At 38.4% G+C, this 18,439-nt stretch overlaps 1 protein-coding gene across 2 annotated transcripts in view; it reads right to left on the bottom strand.

The window, feature by feature from the left end:
- Positions 1-3,834: 3,834 nt before the first annotated feature.
- Positions 3,835-18,439, bottom strand: part of COL4A5 (collagen type IV alpha 5 chain) — a 230,567-nt gene continuing 215,962 nt past the window's right edge. For both annotated transcript variants that reach the window (XM_007463668.1, XM_007463667.1), the window contains 9 exons: positions 15,829-15,901; positions 15,622-15,693; positions 14,676-14,804; positions 13,755-13,853; positions 12,056-12,268; positions 7,269-7,446; positions 5,278-5,392; positions 4,758-4,930; positions 3,835-3,916 (listed from right to left, as the gene is read on the bottom strand). In XM_007463668.1, the coding sequence (XP_007463730.1) occupies positions 3,835-3,916; positions 4,758-4,930; positions 5,278-5,392; positions 7,269-7,446; positions 12,056-12,268; positions 13,755-13,853; positions 14,676-14,804; positions 15,622-15,693; positions 15,829-15,901 (1,134 nt within the window). The remainder of the gene's footprint in view (positions 3,917-4,757; positions 4,931-5,277; positions 5,393-7,268; positions 7,447-12,055; positions 12,269-13,754; positions 13,854-14,675; positions 14,805-15,621; positions 15,694-15,828; positions 15,902-18,439) is intronic.

The following is an 18,439-nucleotide window of genomic DNA, read 5'->3' as shown; positions in this document are numbered from 1 at the left end:
TAGGGAAACCACAAAAGGTAATGCAGGAATCTAGGGCGAGCAGCACAGCAACAGCAGACTTGTCATCATAAACATAGACTTGAAGGGATGAGAAGAGGTTACTACAATCAGAGGGGGAGATAATTAAGAAGAACAGGTCATCTTGAGAGGAGCAGAGACATTCAATTGAGGAGTACAAGCCAACCTGAGGTGACCCTAGAGGCCCCATAAAAATAAATACCCTAATCTCAGTCTTGCGCATCACTCTGCTATCCTGTTGGGGAATCGCATTGGTTGAACCCAAGCAGAAGCCAGAGGGCACAGTAACCCTCCGGGGCAGAAAGCAGGGTGAAGAATGCAATGTGAATCTGGAAGAGGAAAACAGAAGATATGTGGCATAAATTGGTATGATATCAGCAATTCGTCATCCTGTGGGGTCAGGTGTTGGGCATGCTGTCTACTCATAAAAGAAGAGAATTACGGTCACATAAATGTGATTTTAGCCTGCCCATGTGTTAGAGAATGGGTTGGTGAGCCAGCTTTCTCCAGACAGCTACTGCTGGCAAAAAGCCTCATGATCTGTCCTAGTCCGGCCTAGAATTAGATTTGGTAGTAACAGCATACCTATTCTTGGGAATATATATTAGAGTGACTACCTATTTTTCTGGTTGAGTTGATTTTGGATTCCTATTTATTATGGTGCCCTACAGCTAATAAGTATCTAATGAACGTTCGTTGCTATGGAACTTGGGAGACAGGCCTAGCTCAACTTTATCCTTCCATGTCCCAACTTACGAGTGCTTCTACCGTGAAAACCTTCCAAACATCCTGAATATACTCTAGAAACCACTGCTGTAAAATGGAAATGACATATGGTTTTAAAATATTATTCAATTTATTTTGGAGCTGCCTATGGATTAAGGTGTTTTTACAGTCCAGTCTGAGAACAGGGCTTCTCTGCTAAAGAAGCCAATTGAAATCCTGGCCAAGCAAAAGTGGCTGCATAGGGGAGCAGGGACATTTGCTTCTGTCTTGAGAGGCACAGGAATTACTACCAGAGCTAACTCTTAATCAGGCTCTTAAGAAAATCTTTGACAGCAAAGTTGTCCCTTATCTTGGATGCAGATATTGGGTAACTGGGCCACCTCTTAAAATACTTGCTATTGATCTTTATGAGAATGAAAGAATACATGAAGCTAAAACAAGGAATCTCATCAACAATGAGCTCAACAAATATATGCTGACATTTATTTTTTTCCCATGTTGATTTATTTTTATAGGCGATAGTGCCCTCTTGTGATTAACATATGAATAAACTTCTGATGGCTTGGCATGACCAGTGAGATTTCAATTAAACATGCCAATTGAGGCAAAGAACCTCACTGGCACCATAAGAAATAGAAAGTGTTTTTCAAATTTTCCCAGGTGAGAAAAGGCATTGTATAATCACAAGGTGTCCAGTGAAAACACTTTTGGAAGTGTTGGAGATGATGAGTGTGATAGCAATGTGGCATACACACACACACACACACACACACACACACATATATCTCATTTGGTTGGTACATGTAATAACTATTTGTATCTGATTAAGCAGAACAGTTCATTCATTGCCTGCCTATGTGGGAAAACCATTAACTGTATTTGACTGCAAAACTCACTATAGGTAACTACTAGAGCAGTTACATCAGAATAATCTTTGAATATTCAGTGGCAAGCATGAGTCAACAACATTAAGATCCTGGAATGGACTGGGTTCATGTACTTTAAACAACAAAGCAGGGCTGGGGATAGTTAGGGGACTTAAGAAACACAAAACCAGCTGCACATGCACCTATTAAAATATAAAATATTAGGAGGTTCGTTTTGAGCCAAGATTTTCAACCAGCTAAACATGAGAGGGAAAGCTACAAACAGCAAAACCTCTGGAATCAGTGTCTGCAGCTGTAACTCAAGGAGCAACCTTCAGGTGTACAGCATATAGAAAAATGTATGGGATGTGATATGGCATTTTCACTTACAATTACCCGTTAGTGTTTTCATGAGTGTAGCTCATGGAAAAATAAAGCTAGAATTTGCAATTGGCTAGCTTTGAAATCAACAGTATTATGAGCAATCAGCACTATGATCTACCATTATTTAGAACCTAAATTTTACCACTATACACTCTAAGCTTTAGTTTTTATATGGGTTCATATTAGGGTCTAAAATTCTCAAAATCATTTGGTTGTTTCATATCTTAGCTAAAATACACATTTTATTATAGAGGCAAGTCCTCAACGATTTTAGAGAGCTACATGTGTTCATTCTTAATCATTAGGAATATTAACTCACTAATCTGCTTTAAACATTATTAATGAATTCTTCCCAAAATAGAAAGTAGTTCTGCTTCCTTTCTCTGCCATCAACACAATGTTGTTAATAAAGTTATTACCTCAAAAATACTTTCCAAGGAGTTGTTTTCTTCATTGGAAAAAGTACATTACTATGTCTCCTATCAGGTATCAGAGTGATCAAAGTCTGCAGAAACTCCTTTTGCTTTTGAACTGCTCTAAATGATTCTCTGAGAAGGCAGACTACCTGTTGATGTGCAGATGTGTAGTCTATCTGTAAATGAGCAGATTTTTACACATAGGCTGAAGAGATACACAACAAACCATCCTTACAACATATGATATCTTTAATTAAATTGATACTGGTGAGTTAAAAAACATTAAGTGAGAAGATGACAGCTAGGGAAATAAGGTATTCTTATGACTATTTATAATAAAACGTTTAAAATAAAAAAGTAAGAAACATCAATTGGCTTTGTAATTGAAGACAGAAGACTAAGTATTGTCTTCCCAGTTCTTGTACAAGCACAGCCCACAGGAGAATAATTCTTACATAAAAAGCACAGGGAAAAGAATTGTCAAGTTTTTAAATACATTTTTGTTTCTCAAAATTATTTGGGAGAACTTTGCCCAGTCGGGGATGAGCGAAAACAAGATGTAAGAAACATCAAAGCTGGGGGCATCTAGTGTTAAGAGTGTCTTGGAGAATATAGCAAAAGAGAAATTACTTCATTAAATATTATAATTTGGTATGTAACATGTACATTTAAAATTCTGATTAAAGTGACTAAAAATGACCTATTTTTTTTAAAAAGTCAAATAAGAACTTAGGGGATAAAACTCAAGTTATATTCACTCTCGGTAATAACTTGATGCGAGAATATAAATTCTCTCACTTTGATAAACATGGATATAAAATCTTGCAGTTTGTATTCTAGGTTTTCCTAAGTTTTCTGTAAAGAGTGATTCATGTCAGGTCACATCTAAATGACTCAACATTTTGAGCTAAACGGCTGTTTACACAATATACACATTCTGTACTTACAGAGCAAAATAAGCTTAACACTTTTATATTAAAAAACTGGGATTCAGTAGGATTAGTAGCACCATGAAAAATAATTCTTCCCCCAAACTGCAGTCCTTTATTTTACTCAGTGTGATTCTTCTCTTAATTGAATTTTTAACGTGCCATTTTAGTTACTGGGCAAAATATATAATCTTCATCTTATAATCCTTGGGGAAAGTCATACTGGACCCAAAAAGTAAATTCATTTCCTTATTTTGTTCGTAGAAAAATAATAGAGACCTTGCTCTGGCACATTGCTGAGGTACATTTGAATCTTCATGATTACTAGTCAGCATGTTCTCCTGGTCATATATAGTAGCACCATTGGTGGCAGCAGTGGTAAAGTTGGGGAGAGAGAGACATTGCATCCTGGGAAATTTATATATATATATATATATATATATATATATATATATATAATCACATTTAAAAACACACAAGGAATTCTTCAAAATGTTATGTCCTCTTCATGCACACTTGACATCGACTAATACGTGTCCTCAAGTCTCCTGCTTTCAGCGTTTCTGACTGAGGTTTGCTGGGAAATAAGAAACAAGATTATCAGATTAGCCTTTTCTGGAATTTGGTTCAAATTCATATGTAAACAGTCTCTTTGTGTTTCAGTAGCTCTTCTGATGACTTACTGGTTAACTTTTGAGCAATGCAATCTAACGCAATGACTGCTATAGCCCAAGAGTCATTAGTGGTCATGGGTACTTTTGTGATTCTCCTCCCTGCCGCCATTACCCTTGTCTATTTGTCTCTCCCTCTCTTTCTCGTATACACTTTTTTAATAGTCCTAGAACGAGAGGGATCTGGGCAATTGATGATGAATAAATGATAATACATAACACATAACAATTACATAAAGGTAATACATAAGAAAAATATTAATGATAACAAAAAAAAGTAACATATAAAAATAAACTGAAACTGAAAAAAAATTCCAATAGGATAAAGTATCCTGAGGTACATGTATCACATGTGGTCTTATTCATTCAAATACTTGGATGAGAGCCTTGAGAACATTCTGAGAAAGGAGACTACTGGACTGGGGAAGGCAACACAGATTATTGCTTCAATTTCTGGGGTGGCTTCAGTTGCTCACTTGTTATTGAGCAGGTCACGTAACCTTTCCTTGCTCTGTTTTGCTTTTGAAGAATTATTACCAAGCCATCTCAAACTACATATACCTATTATTAGCCAAGTCTGCTTTGCTGACCTGAGTCTGGTATATGAGGAGAACAAGCAAGAATAAACGACATGGTCCTTTAAATTCCTAATATTTGTTGGGTATAAACCATCCACGAACTGCCTCTCTGTTCGCTAGCACCTCTGAAGGAAGCTTAGGACCTAAACTAAAGCCATAAGCACCTTACCTGAACATATCTGACACATCTACAGTTGCCAGCCAAAAGCTGTAGGAGTTGGCATAATAGTTGCAGGTCCCCCGCCCATGACACTCAATGAAGGGAGCTGAACGAAACTCTTCCAAGCAGGAACCAGGGGAGGCCAGGGCTTGACCTGAGCCCTCTGCCCCTGCACTTGTGTGCTAGAAAAGACAAGGGAAAATGTGCCACAATACCCATGTGCCATGATACCCTAGTGAATATCCAAAGATATATGCTGAGCTGGGCCAAAAATTCAAAGCCAGTGAAGGAACTAGAGCCAGAGGTAACAGAACAGTATCTACACCAAAGGTATCCAACAGAAGAAACAGGCAGATTATGAAAATATGTTCCAGCAAACGTATGAGAGGGAACACAGTGCTTGGATAGAAGCTATATGAGGTTCAAGCTTCTTACTACATAAATGATAGGGATTCCTCATATTAGATAGAAATGTAGATATGATGGACAGTCAGCTTTGATGACAAAGACAAGGAAGAGTGTTGCATACCATCATGAAGGAATAACCAATCCAGAGAGAATCCCATCCCTGAGGACAACGGGGAATCTGGATGGTCTGACTGTGAACTGCAATCACCACGGCCGGAGCTTCACATACTGCACATCTGGTAAGGGAAAGGCAGAAGGAACACAATCTACAGAGTAAGCATATGGGAAATAGCAGTCCCTCTTCTTTGGAAGGCTTCCTGGTATAAAAGCCCATTAAGGTGTCTTCAGTGCTCAGAAAAAGAGGAGAAAAATGCACTTTGAGAATTGCTTTTGCATAAGCCCAGTCTCCCAATATACATAATAAAGTTATAAATGAAAAGTGTAAGCTTTTTTACAAAGAAACTACAGAACCCCCGCTAAAGCATTTTCATTTTCTATTCTGCCCTAAATTTGTATCCATACTTGCTACAGTCAATGTCATAATTGCTGTAAGAGTTTGGCTTAGTGTACTGCACATACTACTTACTGTCAAAGTGCCCAACTGGAGGGGAGACATTTAGTAATGCTAAAACTGTGGTAAGAACAATGTCTAGTAAACTTAAAAAGACAAGAAACAGACACTTTCTTAATCTCCACCCATTATTTTTGGCCCAAAGGATATTTATTAACCATTTGGCCATATCTGTAGAAGTATAACATACCCAGAATGCTGGGCAAGTACCCAGGCACTTGGAGATGTGGCTTAAATCTATAAAATCAAGTAAAATACAGCTGAGTCTACCAAATCTTTAGTAAAGAGCATGAGGGTACCTTTTGAAATATGACTAAACCAATTTGGTAAAGTTTATCAACAAAATAGGGAATGCCTTTAGGGGATCTTTTATTTCCAAGGTTGGGACTGGCAAAAAAAAAAAATCACACACAAAAAAATGAATTCCCAAAGGATTAGGGCAAATATATTGAAAAGGGCACCATGAATTTGCTATTAAGAGAGGCTGAATGAGGTTTAACCTTTATATTCAATGTCAAAGAAACTAGAGTTTCCAAGGATTCACCCTTTATGGTTACTAGACTCCTAGGTCAATTGGGTCATGATCAGAATGAAAATGGCAATATCTAACATGCCTAGGAGGTCGAGTTAAACTAGGGTTCTAATGTAGCAACACTCTAGGAAATCTCTATTAATGGTACCACCCTCCTCTTAGTTACTCATGCACCAAGTCTCAGCTACCACTTTCTCCTTCCCATAACTAATCATGCCAAATCTTATTTATTCTATTAATGTGATACATGTACCCTACTGAGAGTTCCACTACACTCCTATCAGGACTACAGCGATATTCTCAATCTAACTGGTCTCTCCACCTCTGGACTATTCCCTTTGAAATCCATGTTATACATTGATGTTTCTGTAATCTTCCCTGAAAGCTCAAAAACGTGAGATGTCCCCATTACATACCAAATAAATTCAGAACTAAAACCTAACATTGAAAGCCTTCTACAGTCCAGGTCCAAGCTAACTTTCTGATCTCTTCTCCCTCTGCAACTTTTAGAAACTACATTCTAGACCTATCAGTCTACAACCCATTCCAATGTTCTCTACCTAGTATGCCTTTCTCCCTTATAAATGCCTGTGTCTCAAGTCCTTTACATCCTTCAAGGGCTAAGCAGTTCAAAACATATTTCTTCCATATAGTCATCTCAGATTTCTCTAGCTGGAATTAAATATCCCTTTCCCAATGCTTTCATAACACTTTACTGGATCTACTGCAGCACTTAGCCCAAGCCTGATACACATTAATTTACATATATTTGCCTAGTGACTAGACTGTGAGCTTTTTTTGTATATTACACTAGTCTATCATGGGTCCTGGTCAAAAGTAGATCCCTGATAAATATGGATCAAACTACATACTGCACTGAGTATTATAAAGGCATCTCTATTCTACCTGACCTGAGATGAATATGATCAGATTATTAGCTTTGGACTCATTTCTAACTAGCTAAACTAACTGGAGATTGATAAAAATCAAAGGTATACCAGTGTCTCACCGACTAATGAATGGCTGGATGCTCTGGCCCTTCAGGGGCTCCATGCTCATTGGCATGGGCTCTGGGGTGGAAAGCCAGTAAGAATAGTCATTTCTTGAAGCAAAGTTGCAAACATTATTGATGTTGCAGAACATGAAAGGCATGGTACTGAAGCGACGAAGGCAGCTGCCGGCCGTTCCTGGGAAGAATGGGGAGAAAAAGAAAAAATGTCATGATGATTAGTTTCTCCTAACATACTAACAACCTTTTAAAGAGGAACTTTCCCCCATCTCTTAGATAATAAATATACTTTAATTCTTCAGTTATAAGATGCACATTTACTCACATTTTTACATCTCTAAAATCAGGACAGATCTTACAACTTATGTAGACATTTATTGTGATAGCTTATTATATACTCCCCAGCACTGTTTTTAAACTGGTGAGGCATCTTATAAACAGTGGTGTCTTATGGAGAATATTGGGTAATTTATTGTAGACGAGTGAAAGGCACACACTGATTCCTTATAATATCATATCAGTATTTCCTCTTCAGGCTGTCCTCGCTTCTTCCAAGACATCCCCAGTATATGTCTTATGTGGGTGCACAATCTCTTTAAGCCTAGGGAAAACTGTAGTGCTGACTAATATGCACAGCAACCATGGACAGGTTTGCAGGTAAATAATACAAAGGAAAAAAGTAAGTAAGGGAGAAAGGAAGAACATAAGGGGAGAAAAAAGGAAAGGAACTAGAGTCTTTAAATTTCTGAGCTGGTAGGGGCAATAGAGGTTATCTCTACCAGCGAGTAGGCCATTCTTTTCTCATTTACTCACAAAAGAATGATGAAAAATGATGTAACCCCCTCACACATTTTTAAGTTGACATCTCAAATTTTTCATCAGAAGTTTAAATTGATACTGTGCCAGTTATTAAGTTATTGGTTATTGTCTCTTGGCTTCAAACCCACCCTTCTATACTTTGTAATACTGGAGCCTGGAATTTTGCAAACCACATTTCAACATTGCCAGCTGTCATTTGTAGTGTTTTGTGAATATTTATAGTTAAAAACAAACTTTGACATCACTCTTTTAAATGTATCCAATGTAAGTATTTGAAACCTAACAATAAACCTTTTGAAAAGTGCATAAACTCATCTTTAATAACTGGAAATTATACAGTACTCCTTTTGCATTTGGAAATTATATTTCCATCCCACTTCTCTCACACAGTTTTATCCTAATGTATTTTTTTATTTTTGAAAGTCTTTTACTGATTATCCAATCATAGTTTTCTGAAACAAAAATTTAAAGTAACTTTTAAAAACTTTCTGTGACCCTAAGGCTTTACATGTTAAATATTTTTTGAATGGTCATCATCATAATAATTACTAATTCACATTGATCAAAAAGATAGTTTATTATAAATTTTGATAATTACTAAACGTTAAAAGAAAACTTTTATTGGAAATGCATTTCCTAATGAGATGGATTAGAAGTGAATTATAGAGCCTGAGTTGATGGAGACTTTAACAAAGCCATTATTTTGAATTGTTCCTCTGAATTTGTCCCCTAGAGGTTTTCATGTTTCAAGGCAATATGCCATAGTATGAGTTTTTTATAAAGTGGGAGATGGGTGGTAGTGAAAGGGGATGTGGGAAACAAGATTATCCAAAGCACATACACAGGCAGTTCGACTTTAGGAGAAAGTACATATGAAAGTTGAGGATTTGTAAACTAAGTCCTTTAAAATTATACATTGGAAATTCCTCATGTATCCAAAGGGGTATGCTTATCTCAGGCTGAAGGTGACTGACAAAAGACCAATAATTCTTAAAACTGGTAGACTGTCAGAATCACTGGGGATTTTTATATAATAGGTTTGGGATGGGCTTAGGAACCTTTTCAAAAGTACCCCAGGTTGAAAAGCATTGATTTATTGTAATTTATACTTTTTTCAGAAAAAAATGGCTCAGAGAGGTGAATGATTTCAAAGTCATGTGAGAGCAAATAAAAAAATTGACATAACTGAAAAACGAATGGGTTTAGAATTGGTAGGTGTTACAAATGAAACTATCTTCAAAACAGAAACAGACTCACAGACATAGAGGACAGACTTGCGGTTGCCAAGGGGTAGGGGGTTTGGGGAGGGTTGAACTGGGAGTCTAAAGTTAGTAGATGCAAACTATTATGTATAGAATGGATAAGCAACAAGGTCCTACTGTATATAGCACAGGGAACTATATTCAGTATCCTGAGATAAACCATAATGGAAAAGAATATAAAAAAGAATGCATATATATGTATAACTGAATCACTTTGCTGTACAGCAGAAATTAACATAACATTGTAAATCAGCTATACTTCAATAAAAAAACAAGAATTGGTAGGTGTTGGAGTCAATTCTCATCTCCATCACTTTCTGAGTGTGTGGTTTTGAATAAGTCACTTAACTGCTTAGCCAGTGTGTGTGTGTGTGTGTGTGTGAAGCACGCGTGCGTGTCGGTGTGTGTAGGGGAAAAATACAATACTTGTCTTATATCATTCTTGATCATAGTCGTGAAAATCAAATTGGATAATGAATATGAAAGTACTTTTAAATTATAAAGTAATTTAAAAATAAAACTAACATTACTAATCAGGGACAGAGATGGAAATATCCCTGGTCTCAGAAAGAAAAGGAAGATGTGCATAAAAGGAATTCCCATAATGATGAGAACATGGGTGTTTGGTTGTATTTATGCTGTAGGCTACCCATAATGATGCAGAATTCTGGTTACAGTTTCTAAACATTCAAAGAGACTGTGATCTCATGAACTCTCAATGCCTCTATTAAAACTACAGACTAATGGTTCCTAGTATGCTTTTTTTCTCCCAGACAGAACAGTTTTAGTATTCAGTGTGTTTCCTCCACCCTCTTTTTTATACACCATAATCCTTTCACTAATCCAGCAGAGACTATGTATTTACTTAATCAGGTGATTGTTTCCTTAACATCAAACCTATAACTATTCTTTGCTTAGCCATCAAGATATCTCCAGTTTGATCCTTGAGTGAGCTCTAAGCATAGACCCTGCAATCCAGTATCACACTGGGGATCTTGGGCCCTATCATGGCCTTCCTATGTCTGAGGCATAAGCTGTACCCGAGTCAGGGCCAGTTTATAGCCTCTACGTCTGAATACATACTATGATGGGTCTCGTTTGACCAAATACACACATTTTGAAAAGTTATAGTGATATACAGGGTAAGAGATCCCATTTTTTCTTTGCATTACATTTGTGAATTTCATGATGTTCAAAAACTTCTAATGCTTTCTATTCACTTGATAGGTTAGAGATTTGAAGTTTATAAGCTTGATTACGGGTATAAGTTAGACTCTGACAGTAAAGAGAGAACGGAATAAAAGGAGAAAAAGTTTATGGGAGGGCTTCCCTGGTGGCGCAGTGGTTGAGAGTCCGCCTGCAGATGCAGGGACACGGGTTCGTGCCCCAGTCTGGGAAGATCCCACATGCTGCAGAGCGGCTGGGCCCGTCAGCCATGGCCGCTGAGCCTGCGCGTCCGGAGCCTGTGCTCCACAACTGGAGAGGCCACAATAGTGAGAGGCCCGTGTACCGCAAAAAAAAAAAAAAAGTTTATGGGAGAAAAACTAGAGAAAATTATCTAAAAGATAAGAGTATTTTCATAATGAAGATTTGTTGATTCTAAAATTAGAAAAAGATGCTACATAAAGAAAGCAAAAGAGAGAAGGAAAAGTAGCAGAGGGAAGATGAAAAGGAAAAAAAGAGAAGTAGAAGAGAAAGAAGAAAGTTGTTTGGCAAACTCCTACTTTATTAGGCTCTTTAAAATGACCTGTGCCTACTGGCTTCCCTGTAGGTAGATGTGCCTGGCAGGTGTGGCCATGTGCCCTGGAACAGAGTGAGCACAGCAGACCTCTGGAGGTCTCTGTTGCTGCAGAACTGTTTTCACAGAATGGCCCAGGTAAAGAGACTTCAGAAGGCCTCTTACTATGGAGACCCCAGAAACTGGAGACCTAGACTATCTTCTTAAATGTCTTTATGGAGGCAAAAGGGATAGTGATTTCTAAAATAGGCAGCCCCAGGTCAAACAATGGGGCTTCAAAATGAAAAGTCAGAATTCCAGAAAAAGAAATGTTAGGGATTTGGAAGAGGTCTTGAAAGTCATTCAGTCCAGCCTCATCCCATCAACAAAACTGCCCACCCTATAGCATAGAGAAGATGCATGAGAACACATTAAATGAAGTGGATCCTATATGGAAATATGGTGCTTTGTACAGCTTTAAACTACTCTGATAACACTTTATAAAGCTAAGGTGCTTATTCATGAACTAGCAAAATTAAGCAATGACCTTACTTTCTTTGATCCAGAATCCAAGATTCTCTTCAGCACTTATCTTTAACTTGATAAAGACCAGTGTCAGAAAAGAGGAAACTATCTCCCATGAGTTACGAACACTGCCCACTTAAGCAGCTGCTATACTACAGAGAGCCCAGAGAATCTGTTTCCTCAGTAACTAAGCTAACAAAAGTACATATGGCCCTTTCCAAATGCCTTGCTTTAGGCCAAGAATTGTACCTCACACTAGCTAATTAATGCTTTTAGTTTAAAGTTAAATATTACTTATTTAAAATTTATAGTGAATATACTCAGCTGCCCTTGACATGATCTTCAGTTTGGAAGCCCCAAAAGAATAGAGAGAGACACTTTGGCCAAGGCTACTCTAGAACCCAACAAGACTTTCAAAACAAAAACAAAATGCATAGTAAGAAATAAGATGCTGATTATCTCACCCAAGTCTTGACCGTGAGCTCTTTTATTTCCTTGTACATACAGGAGAGAAAAGCCTTCATAAACCTGGATAGTTCCCTGTGGGCATTGTGGTGCATCTGTTGTCTGGCTGTGACGTGTGATGAGAAATCCATGGGCAACAGAGGAGATTCCAGGGGGACCTGGGGGACCTTGCAATCCATCTGGCCCGGGGGGACCATCCAAACCACGGATACCTATTTCCAAAGAATCATCAGTATACAAATTAAGTAAGCTCTGATTCACTATTATGGCTATCGACACAACATTATGACCTTGTTTGATTAGTTAATATTTACAGAATGTCTACAAAGGCATTGTCAGATATCATGGATTTGGAGATAAATAAAATACAGTCCCTGCCCTCAAAGAGATTTAAATGTATTCTTTTTCTTCTGAAATTGGTTGATGACATTAGGCACTAAATAAATACTGAGTGAATGGAACATTAGATGGGAAAAAGTGATGCTTATTTGGGGGGTTTGTGTTATCTAGTCTCTTGCTGTACTAAAGGAGTGCAAACCCCATGACGAAATTTCAGCCTGCTGTTTTGTTCATCAACGAGAAAGGAGGGGTGTGGCTGCCATCAACCTGCCATCTTTTCCTTTGAATCTGTCTGGGGAATTATTCTCACGCATACCTTTTTGTTTAGAGAACAGGCTGGGTACTCTAAGGAAACTTTTCAAAATGTCTAATTTCAATCTACCACTGGTTCCCATTCTCCATTTGGCCACTCGACTTGAGCTTATTTAAAAATTTTCTCTATTTACAGGCCTTTGCCACCGTGTGTATAGATTTTCATTTGGGGGAATTTCACAGCAATGCCCATATATGTGATGAAGATGGCACTAACTTGTTTCTTCCCTAGAAATACAGTTAATGAAACAGGAGGGTGTTGGTTCTAGGAGCAACACAGTTATCACCAACCTGCCTTGTTGCCGCTGCTAGTTTTTTACCAATACAAACCTTTATGTTTATATTATTTAGAGTTATATTTATATTATCTAAAGTTGTTAAAACATATTGAGGGACTTCCCTGGTGGCGCAGTGGTTAAGAATCCGCCTGCCAATGAAGGGGACACGGGTTCGAGTCCTGGTCCGGGAAGATCCCACATGCTGTGGAGCAACTAAGCCCGTGCACCAAAACTACTGATCCTGTGCTCTAGAGCCTGCAAGCCACAACGACTGAGCCTGCGTGCCACAACTAGTGAGTCCATGTGCCACAACTACTGAAGCCCACGCGCCTAGAGCCCGGGCTCCGCAACAAGGGAAGCCACCACAATGAGAAGACCACACACCACAACGAAGAGTAGCCCCCGCTCGCCGCAACTAGAGAAAGCCCACGCGCGGCAATGAAGACCCAACACAGCCAAAAATAAATAAATAAAATAAATAAATTTATTCAAAAAATATTGAAAATTATCAGAAGTTAAGTACAGTGAGTACCTGGAAAATCCTCATTTTGAGGAAAAGCTGGGTTTTCCAGTGCTCTAAACACATGAATAAAAACCACCTTTCTATGCTCCTCTTATACTGGCACATCTGTGTCATCCCATTTTTCCCAAGCAACAGACTCCCCACCTAGCTATGCTCTCTCAAGAGGAGGCTCTCACAGCTTCAATCGGAGGCCGTATGTCCAGAGGTCCCCCAGACTTAAAAACTAGTATCAGCAGCATGTCTCACCTGGCTGGCCTGGTAAACCTGGGTCTCCTTTGTGCCCTCCTGCACCATCAAAGCCAGGGAGTCCACTGCGTCCAGGATCTCCAGGAGGGCCAATTGGACCTATAGGAAAATGAAGTAGGGTTTTCAAATGTGGGTAGAATAAATCCACATCCAGATAGATTTGGGACACTTAGGTCCTCAAGTGTCACTGAAGTCATAATCTGGTTTTGTCTTTAATTCAGGTAAACGAAGGAAAAGCTCAAGCCCAGGACAAAAGAAGCAGACAAGGATTTAGCTTTAATTTTAAACAATTCATTTGCCTCTCTGGAGATTTCCATAATATGGCAGTTGTGTTCTCCTCGCCTTCAGAACAAGATAGAGTGCAAGGCCAACTTTTATTATATATCTCACCATAGGCAAGGCTGTTACTGCCTGGTACACTTTATTTATGAAAAAACTGCTATTAAGCCACCTGATAAAACAGAAAGACAAGTTAGTTTCTAGCTTTCTTTTTAACCAAAGTTGGCTGCAAGCATAGAGTCAAATGGCCAACTAGATAGGATTTAGTTTGAAAATCAGGAGGCCTCACAGTGGGGAACTGATAGCCCACCAAATCAGCCTTCTATCCTTCTTGTGGTTGGGATAGAGAAAGCACCATATCTTAAATGCATATTAATTTCATTACAGAGATTTTAACAACACTAACCTAATCATTCAAGTTAGGATAGCCAGAGGAGTTAAAAGAAATTGGACTGGGCCTAAAAGAAATTAGGGCATGAGAAATGAACACTTTCAAGGAGAAAAGGAAATGGAACCTGGTGGTCTGGTATTCTACTAGTTGCTGAGACTCCTATCGTCAGAGACAAACTCTAACAAGTGAAAGAAGAATGAGGGAAATGTTTTCAAATACATAAGGCTTAAAAAGATGATCTACAAAGGTACCTGGTAAACCTTGAGGTCCTGGTAGTCCTGGTAGACCTTTTAATCCAGGCTGGCCTGGAACCCCTGGTGGACCAGTATCTCCTTTGATTACAATACTCTGTCCTGAAGGACCAGGTAATCCAGGGGGGCCTAAGAGGCAAAGAACATGAAGTTGAAGGTAGGGAAGAGAAAGGTTGGAAAGAATGGATGCCAAAGTAAGCTCAGATCAGAATAAGAATTGGTTTGAGAGAAACAAGTTACATGTATTAGAATTTGCTATGTCCAACAGAAACCTGTTTGGGAAAATTATCATTATCTCACCCAAAAGGCTGAAAAAATAAATAATTTTCTTAGGGTCCATGGACAAATTAGGCATACTGTCTCAATTTTCAAGCCTTATATCATGACTTGGTTACAAGAAAGTCTAATCCACTGCAAATCTGTGAACACTGGTGTCAAGGTTAGACAATTCTATTTGCTGTAGAGTCCATTCTGATTCTAACATCATTTGCAGTTCTTGTTTGTTGTGCTTGTCAAGGGACCCACTGAACTAACTAGTAGAGGAATTTAGTAGATGCTCTGTTTCACAGTTCACAGGAAACCTCAAGTCTCTCAGCAAAAAGAACTCTTTTCATATTAAAAATATTCAAACATACTTATGTGACTTGCTCTTGTGATCTACTCAAGTGAATATGGGAAAGTTAGTATAAAGGTCAATAAAAATCTCATTGAAGCATTCTTGTTGGTCCTGCATCTACCTTAAACTTAAAAGGTCTGCTCCTGATATTACATTATTGAAATAGAGAGCTTGAGAAGATTAGTTAATAGAGGGAGAGTCCTGCCTATTTCCCCTCAGTTGTTGGGGACTGAGACTCTGAAAGTTTTGGCTGAAAGGCAGAATGCAAACTTTCAAATTCTTCAATGAGTTTAAGTATCAGGTATAACTAGCTCCAGAAATAACTCTTACCTGGGGGGCCAATAAGTCCTGGATCCCCCTCAGGGCCAGTTGAACCAGGTTCTCCACTGGGTCCTTTCATGCCTGCAAAGAAGGTACACACAATTGCACAGCAAAGCAACAGGGCCACAGCCTTTACCCAGCCAATCAGAAAATGGGTGTCTTCTCCCAAAGTAGTTTAATGTAAAGAGGGAAACTTCCAAACACCCCTTCAAATACCTGGAAATCCTGGAACACCAGGGAGACCAGGATCTCCTTTCATTCCATTGAGACCTGGCCGGCCAGGATTACCCTGAATAAATAAAATCATTAATTTTAGAAAAAAGTTGGGGGGAGGGAAGGAAGTGAGGGCATAGGTGGTGATTTGTAGCACTGCCTCTAGAGTCAGACTTCCAGGATTCAAAACCCAATTCACCTCTTATTAGCTTGTGTGACCTTGAGTTGTTTAACCTCTTTGATGCATCATTTTCTCACCTCTAACATACAGAAAATAATAGTATCTACTCCATGAAGTTGTTGTGAGGACTACATGAGATAATTCATATTAAGTACTTAGAAAACTGATTGGCATATGATGTATACTTAATAAATTTAGTTATTATTTTACTATCATTAACAAAGGCACTTTTTTTTTTGTGGTATGCGGGCCTCTCACTGTTGTGGCCTCTCCCATTGTGGAGCACAGGCTCCGGACGCGCAGGCTCAGCAGCCATGGCTCACGGGCCCAGCCGCTCCGCGGCACGTGGGATCTTCCCGGACCGGGGCATGAACCCGTGTCCCCTGCATCGGCAGGCGGGCTCTCAACCACTGCGCCACCAGGGAAGCCCAGCACTTCTTTTTTAGTGTAGCCCTGATGTGGTAAGTGTGTGAATTAGAATCTAAGAAATGATAAAGTCTGAAAGACTAAGCAAAAAAATATAGTGAGCTTATTAATTAATTGGGTTTGAGGACCAGGAAAACAATGGGAAGAAGAAGAGTTGAAAGTAACTCTAGAATATGGATCTAAAGGGAAAATAAGTGTGGAACAATGAAGCTCTTATTAGTAGTAATGAAACAAGAGGCAAGGCTGGAACATCTTATGCCCAAACGTAAGAAAGAACTTTAAAACGGGGGCATGTCAGAAAGTCACAGGATCCAGCTTGAAGAGGCTCCCAAATCTAGGACAGGTTGAGCATCAAAATAAGTAATAACAGAATAAAAATTATGAATCATTGAAAAGAATGAGAATTTATGAGTCCATAATGATAACAAATAGACAGTAAATAGAAGAGAAGGGAGGCTCTTGCTTACAGTAGGGCTGAGTGGTATATGTGGAGGTAGTTGCCACTATCACAGTATTGAAGAGTTGAGGCAAAAATCATAAATAGATATTATATCTAGGGAGAAATTTTGATGTGGAATAGTATATATATTTGCATTATCTTAATGTGTCTTCCTGTAGTTTTGCTTATTAGTTACAAGGGGAAGAACAGTAACCATGCAGTGGAGAAACGAGGTAACAACTTGATGGGAAGATCAAAATTAAGATAACTAATGAAGGGCAGATGAACATCATGGGCCTCCATATCTGAGAACACACCACTCATGGAGTATTCCATCTGGGGATGCATAACCTGAATCTAATGATAAAGAAACAGCAGACAAAAAAAGAAACATTCTTTTTTTTTTTTAATGTGAACAGGCTACATTTCTTCAAAAATGTCAAGGTTATGAAAGAAAAAAATAGGTTTAGAAACTGTTTCAGATTGAGGGAGAATAAAGAGATACAACAGTTAAATGAAATGCATAGTTTGGTCTGGATCTTATTTTGGAGGAGGAAAAATGCTATAAAGGATATTACTAAGTCAATTGATACAATTAGAACATGTGGGCAGAAATAAAAATGTTACATCGATGCTCAATTTCCTGAAGTTGAGAACTGTACTATGGTTATATAAAAGAATATATTTAATTTTAGGAAATATTACACACTGAAGTATTTAGTGATAAAGGGACATGATAGATACAACTTATTCTCAAATATTTCAGAAAAAAATACATAATTATACACACACACGCATACACACACAACATACATACAGAGAGCAAATGGGGCAAGACATTAACAATTGGTTCATCTGGGTAAATGTGGTTTTTCACCATTCTTGCAATTTTCCTATAAGTTTAACATTATTTCCAAACAAAAATTAGAAAGATGCAAATGTAAGAACTTGCATGAAAGAAAATGAACAGAACTCGACAATACCAGATTTATAAAATGTTGGTATCAGACAGTAGTCTTGAATCAGGCATAGTGACATGTGAACTGGAAGGACATGGGAAATGAATGAGGTAGGAAGTGAGTAGAGAATGAATAAAGAGAAGATTAAAATTTTAAGTCTAGATGTCTAGAAGAAGAGTGATAACAGGAAAAAATGTTTAGTTGCTGGAAAGCTTTAAGGACAATTTCTTTAGATATTTTTTTCTGCTATAAAGAAGCCATCAGAGTTAAAGACTGAGCCCAGACTCTGTTGGCTGCAAAATCTAACAACAATCCTCCTGAATGAAGGAAGGAAGCTTTGAGGATCCATAAAGAAGTATGTGACTTTCTGGGTCACTCAAACGAAGGTGGAAAACACATGAACACAGATGTGGGGATATGCTATTATTCTCTTTTTACAGGTAAAGACAGAAACGCAAAGTGTCTGTCTGCCTTCCTCACAGACACAAAGTAGAAGTGTGCAGAGGAGCTGAAATCTGACCCTAACTCTATCTAATTTCAAAGTCTAAAATATCCCCACACTCACCATGATTACTTCTCTATGGAAGGACTACTCCTCCACATGCAATG

The sequence above is a fragment of the Lipotes vexillifer genome, unplaced genomic scaffold (genome assembly GCF_000442215.2).
Source record: "Lipotes vexillifer unplaced genomic scaffold, Lipotes_vexillifer_v1.1 scaffold1267, whole genome shotgun sequence".
In the NCBI taxonomy this organism is placed as follows: Eukaryota; Metazoa; Chordata; class Mammalia; order Artiodactyla; family Lipotidae; genus Lipotes; species Lipotes vexillifer.
The sequence above is the reverse complement of the archived record's forward strand: the minus strand, read 5'-3'. Positions and strand labels throughout refer to the sequence as shown.